The sequence below is a fragment of the Carassius auratus genome, chromosome 11 (genome assembly GCF_003368295.1).
Source record: "Carassius auratus strain Wakin chromosome 11, ASM336829v1, whole genome shotgun sequence".
NCBI lineage: Eukaryota > Metazoa > Chordata > Actinopteri > Cypriniformes > Cyprinidae > Carassius > Carassius auratus.
In genome coordinates this window covers 260,892-267,858 of record NC_039253.1, presented here as the reverse complement: position 1 = coordinate 267,858, position 6,967 = coordinate 260,892, and the positions used below count along the sequence as shown (strand labels likewise).

General features: G+C 36.6%; 1 protein-coding gene across 1 annotated transcript; it reads left to right on the top strand.

The window, feature by feature from the left end:
• Positions 1-857, top strand: LOC113110541 (putative claudin-24). Its single transcript, XM_026274677.1, has one exon. The coding sequence runs from the start codon at positions 186-188 to the stop codon at positions 855-857; it is 672 nt and encodes a 223-aa protein (XP_026130462.1). The 5' UTR covers positions 1-185.
• Positions 858-6,967: the final 6,110 nt, after the last annotated feature.

Genomic DNA, 6,967 nt, shown 5'->3' with positions numbered 1-6,967 from the left:
CCTAGGTAATGCCATATTGTAGTTTATTTTTTAAGTAACTTTTCCGGTCACTGGGTGAATGCTGCTGTTGTTTGTGAGAGAAATCAGAGATCTTCCCACCCATTCAGAGATGATTGCTGTCAGCTCTCTGCACTTCTCAGTCTACTAACTAGTAGACAGGGAGGAGGAGGAGGAGAGCAGTGGTCATGGACCCTGTGTTACGGACTCTGGAGCTGCTGGGTGTGTTTTTCTCGCTGACCGCCTGCTTGTGTTCGCTGGTCACCCTCATGGTGCCGCAATGGCTCACACTTTCCACCGAGCTCCTGCCCACCGAGAGCTTCCAGCTGGGATTGTGGGAAACCTGCGTGGTTCAGGATCTGGGGATGACCGAGTGCATGCCATACAACACTCTTCTGGGTCTCCCACCGGACATCCGGCTGGCACGAATCCTGATGTGCACCACTGTGGCGACGGGTTTGATCGGCGGGTTATTCGCCATCCCGGGCATCAACCTGGTGAACAGCTGCAGATGCACGGAGAGCGTCAAAGCCAGAAGGACCTTGAAGATGCTCGGCGGGATCTTCTGCATCGTCGCTGGTGTCCTCGGTCTCGTGCCGGTCTCGTATGTGGCACATCTGACGGTTCTCCGGTTCTTCGACGAAAGCGTGCCAAGCGTGGTTCCTCGGTGGGAGTTCGGAGATGCGCTTTTCCTCGGATGGACGGCTGGGGTTTTGCATTTGGTGGCTGGTTTCTTATTGGTCACTTCTTGTTTGTTTATGCAAGACGAAACGTGTTCGCTAGACCAATCCTTAGCGCTGCACAGAGCTCAGATGACGCGTCCAGAACGCTCTCCACACGGGAGAACAGAATATGTGTGAGATTTTTGAGAAATGCACTTATCGGTTGCATTTTGCACTGAGATTATCATATATATATTCAAAGATTGTAAATAGAATGCTGCTGTTTTCTGTTGTCGGGAAGATTAGATTTCATATTTTTTTGATTGCAAATCATTTTGTGAATCATTTTATAAGCTCAAACCCAAATCTGCTTGTGAATGTGATTCTAATGAAACCACACCGTTTGGTAATAGTGGAAATAAATGATGCAAACTTTCAGAGAAAGTGCAACTTAGGTTTTCAAGACAACATATGAGAGGCATTTTTATGCTAATTATCCAAATCATATTGGAAAACTGATGCAAGAGTTTTTATGTTTTAGAGAGAGTGGTTGAATGACAGGAAGATGATATTGTGTTCTCTGAAATCTCAAAATACTAAAGTTATTGATCAGTCAATAAATCAGCTGAATGCTTGTCTCGATGTTTCTACATTTTTTTATTTTGAGTTTTTTCAAAAACATGTTGTAACATGGATATTAATTTTAATATCACTTGTGAGGCTCATGAATTAAGAAATAATATTTTAAAATACTTTTACTAAATATATTTAGTGGGGTTCAGAGCTATGAGAAAATGCTCTTTTTTGCATTAAATTTCTTTAATGCAATTTTATTCATGTATTATACTAAATGTGTTTATATTTAATTAAGGACAAATTAAAAATTTTTTTTTTAAGTGAACATTTGCAACTTTAAATATAATTTTTATGTGTTCCTCCCTTGATTATATTATCATTTTAAAGAAGTAAATAAATAAAAATTATAATAAAAACGAATATTCTGAACTGTTCTTCTAAAAAGCAGGAGCTAAAACGTTTTGTGCTGACAAAATGTAGGGAAAAACAGTTTTCACTAAAATGTCTTTTAATTTTCATTGTGCAATTTGCTTTATTTTATAGTTTAAAGACACATTTATGAGTGTGATTATAAATTAAGAAAGAGTATTTAAAAATTCCTCAAAGTCTCAGATCACTAGTGAAAACGCAATTTTTCTTTTCCAGTATTTATTTATGTTTTGCATTTTTCTCTTTTAATCAGATTTTTTGTGCTGTCTGTCATTTAGTATTCGTTTGTACTACATGAAAAAAAATCTTCATTTTACAGAATAATATATTGTTTGTTTTTTTCGAATTTTCAAACTTTATTTCCAAGGTTACATTTTTTTCAATGTTTTCCTCTCAGACTTTTGAACTCTCTATTAACACTAGCTTGTAATGTGCTTATAGTTTTGCAGACTTGGTCTAAAGATTAGGTTTATGAGTGAATGGTTTCACTATGGCCTCAAGTATCACTTTACGTGTCCAAGCAATTAAAAAAAATCAACTAATGGATAAAGTAAAGACATTAATAATGTTACAAAAAGTTTCTATTTCAAATAAATTCTGTTCATTGAACCTTCTATTCATCAAAGAATCCTGAAAAAAATTCAAATAAAACCGCAACACTGAAAATAATAAGAAATTTTAATAATTGTAATAATTGATTACACTCAGTGCTTTAAGTGGCCCAAAAGAGGTGCCGGTACTCTATTCTTTTTTTTTTTTTTTTGATGACTCCCCTCATCCCCTGAGGTAACAATAACTATATTGAAGGGGTTTTATATACAGCAGTCAACAGGCGACCTTAATAATAAATCCTTTTATTAGTTTGTGGATTTGCTTGCGCTAGAAAGAACTACTGAACATAAATAAAATGTGCAAAAGAATTTTGAAGAAATACCCTTAGAAAGAGCTACTGCATTACTTCATTAGCTTGCATCTGACCTCCAGCGATATCATTCGATATCATCTGACTCAAATGATTTGCGAACCCGCTACGAACTCCCGAACTAATTCAAATGATTATCCCCAAACTGACTGACTTTGGGCCACTTAAATCAAATGATTCGCGAACCCGCTTTGAACTTCCGAACTGACTCAAATGATTCACGATCCCCAAACTGACTCAAATGATTCCCGACCCGAGTCCCGACCCCGCTCCGAACTACCAAACTGACTCAAATGATTCGCGAACCCTCTACGAACTCCCGAACTGATTCAAATGATTCGCTATCCCCAAACTGACTCAAATGATTCGCGAACCCGCTTTGAACTCCCGAACTGACTCAAATGATTCGCGATCCCCAAACTGACTCAAATGATTCGCGAACCCGCTACGAACTCCCGAACTCATTTTAGGCACGATTTGTTTAGTTTTTGAATATACTTGATACTGTTAAAAGGCACATCATTAAAGCAAAAAATACGAGTTCACATATCACACCTAAACACGCTTGGGAAACGTAATTGGAACTAGCTACTAAATTAGTTTAAAATGCTTATCCATATACAGCTATGATTCGCGAACCCCAAAATGACTCAAATCAGTTCTTTAAGTGGCCCAAAAGGTAGGAAAAGTATGTTGTTAACAAGTAAAATATTAATATTTCCATTCCAAACTGCTTTCCACGTCGAAACATCCACAAACATAACCAGGTGAGCAGATCACTCTCTCACTATTTGATTGCTCTAGTCTTTATCCACTCATCATCATCATCCACCAATCAGAACACACGAGAACTCTTTGACCACAGCTGCTCTGCTTCTAAAGCTCTTGCAGCAGCTCAACACTGGTTTTCTCTGAGGTGGTCGAATCACATCAGATTGTGGTTAATCTTGCAGATCGTGACTTATCTACTCTTCCTCTCCCTGCAGTTTGGTAATATAAAGATTCCTCCTTTGAACTCCCACCTCTTCTGTGGGTTTTATTGTTCTGGGTCTGAATTTGGGCTCCTGGGGTCTCAAAAAAGAAACATTTTCAATCTCTAAGGTGAACGTGATGACAACACACTCTTAGAAAAAACTGACTGAAATGATTCGCGAACCTTAAATTACATCCTTAAATTACATCCTAGAACTCATCTTCTTCCTAACCATTTCTCAAGTCTCAGAGTGGAGGAGAGGGTAAGATAAGAAATAATCTGGCACACAAATATTTATGTGATTACTTTTCAAAAATTAGTGATAAGCACAATTATTGCACCAGGGGGAGTTCCACAGATTACAGGCCTTGCTGCTTTAAGAGCTGTGTGGGAAAGTACTCTTTCCTATACTCTGCAGCTGTCCTTTAAACCTTAAACTGTTGAGCTCTATTATCATTTTAAATCTTCAATAAAAAATAAAAAAAATTGGTTATTAAACTTATGAAGAGAGAAAAAAGAAAAAAGTAAGGAAATAGAAATCCTTGAAGTAGTAGGAATACTGTATTGTCTGCTCTTGTGTCTGCTTGTCTTTGAGGAATTTAGTCTTTTTTGTGTGTGTCTGTGTTTTTATTAGTGTTTTTTGTTTATTTATATGTATTTTTTATGCTCCCTTTCTTCATTATCCTCAATGTTGTTAGTACATGTACTGTTACTCATCTACTGTCGAACTCCCAAACTGACTCAAATGATTCGCGATCCCGCTACGAACTCCCGAACTGATTCAAATGATTCGCGATCCCGCTACGAACTCCCGAACTGATTCAAATGATTCGCGATCCCGCTACGAACTCCCGAACTGATTCAAATGATTCGCGCACCCGCTCCGAACTCTCGAATTGATTCAAATGATTCGCGATCCCCAAACTGGCTCAAATGATTTGCGAACCCGCTATGTACTTAATGATTACAAAGGGAGTTACATTTGAATATTTTCACACATATACATATTTAAAATATGAGACACCAATGTTTCTGGAGTTGAAGAAACAGAATAAGACATGCTTATTCCATAACAGTTTTATTTCCTATTTTGGTTTATGTCAATTATTATTTATTTATTTTATTTTTAGATTAACTGCCTTCTTTCAAGGCATTGTTAGATGCCAATGTTTCCTGTCATAGCTATGCAAAGATTTGATTTCAAAAACAGCATCATAGCTATTAAGCTATATCTTATGATTTTAAATCTGTATTTAACCTAAAAAATATTGCAAAGTAAAAAGAGCTGCTAAAGTCCTATTTTGAGGTGGTTGTACTTTACAATCTTAATTGAAGTGAAGAAGGATTCTGAAATCTGAGAGTAATCAGTGTTGAGTACCACTGTATCATTACCCCTGCCTGCTTTAAATGATTCAAAATAATCACAATTTGAAAACAATAGAAATTTAAAAAAGTAATCAAATGTAATCAGTTACACTACATATTACTTTTTAAATAAGGTAATTTGTAATCTGTAACCTATAACATTTCCAAAGTAACCATCCCAACACTGGACCTTACGCCTTGCAACTCAGACAAAGATAGCTGACAAAATCAAACTAATATAAACTCATATTGGATTTTAAATGTTATTTTTGCCTAAAACAAAATCCTAAAAAAATGTAATAATAACAGATTGCAAAATAAAAAAAGAAATTGTTTTGATTTGCGGATTGATATTATTATAATTCTTTTACTATATACATTTGAATTATTTGTAAAATAAAGTTAATGTTAAATTAATAATTTTCATTTCTGGAAAAAGAGAATAGAAGTAACTTTTGTAATGAAAAATTTAATTGAATCAGGAGTCTGTTTTCAGCATTTAAACATCGAAATCATGATGCCTTTGATATAATTGAACATAGCTACAATTAGGTTTACACATGAATGAATAAAATATGTTTGCATCCCAGGAGCTCTACTAGAATGTTATAGAGTGAATGGCAAGGAAAACATGAAGAAAAGAAAGTAAAAAATAACACAGGTAAAACAAATAAAAGGAAATAAATTATTTTAGTTATTGCATTTAAGACTGCTATACTACATGGAGCTCTAATAAAAACGTAATATAGCCACACTGGAGATAGGATCCAAGCAGCTGTCAATGAAATGAGCACATGACCGAATGATGTCACTTTAGGGCACGTCACATGTATCCATGGCAACATTCAGCCGCTAATGACAGTTAACAGTCATCAGGTGATTCATAACCAGGTGAGCAGATCACTCTCTCACTATTTGATTGCTCTAGTCTTTATCCACTCATCATCATCATCCACCAATCAGAACACACGAGATCTCTTTGACTACAGCTGCTGTGCTTCTAAAGCTCTTGCAGCAGCTCAACACTGGTTTTCTCTGAGGTGGTCGAATCACATCAGATTGTGGTTAATCTTGCAGATCATGACTTATCTACTCTTCCTCTCACTGCAGTTTGGTAATATAAAGATTCCTCCTTTGAACTCCCACCTCTTATGTGGGTTTTATTGTTCTGGGTCTGAATTTGGGCTCCTGGGGTCTCAAAAAAAGAAACATTTTCAATCTCCAAGGTGAACGTAATGACAACACACTCTTAGAAAAAACTGACTCAAATGATTTGCGAATCCGTTTTGAACTCCCAAACTGACTCAAATGATTCGCGATCCGCTACGAACTCCCGAACTGATTCAAATGATTTGCGATCCCCAAACTGACTCAAATGATTCGCGAACCCGCTTTGAACTCCCGAACTGACTCAAATGATTCGCGATCCCGCTACGAACTCCCGAACTGATTCAAATGATTCGCGATCCAAAAAACTGACTCAAATGATTCGCGATCCCGCTACGAACTCCCAAACTGATTCAAATGATTCGCGATCCCCAAACTGACTCAAATGATTCGCGATCCCGCTACGAACTCCCGAACTGATTCAAATGATTCGCGATGCCCAAACTGACTCACTTGAGCAGTAAATCATCATATTTTCATGTTTTCTGAAGATCATGTGACACTGAAGACTGGAGTAATGATGCTGAAAATAAGAGTATGACTGTTTTTACTGTTTCTTTGGTCAAATCCAGCCTTGGCGAGTAGAAGAATGTGTTTAATGGAGGCCTGTGGCAATAAACTCAGTTTAATCTCATTGTAGTACATAGTGTGTACTTGCTTAAAGGAAATAATCAGTTTAATTCCTTCATTGATTTACAGTCTGACTCATAATTCCTGTCCGAACCTTTCTATTCTTCTTACAGTAATAAAGAGTTTTTGTTTCCTACAATCAGTTCTGCTCCAGACTTTAGGGTTTATAATCAGATAACAGACTGATTTCACATTCTGTTTTTATTTATTTTTTTTTGTAAAAGTACAGAAACATTTACTTGTTAC

Bases quoted from the DNA above. Each gene is read 5' to 3' on its own strand.
- LOC113110541 (XM_026274677.1), top strand. From the start codon at position 186: ATGGACCCTGTGTTACGGACTCTGGAGCTGCTGGGTGTGTTTTTCTCG.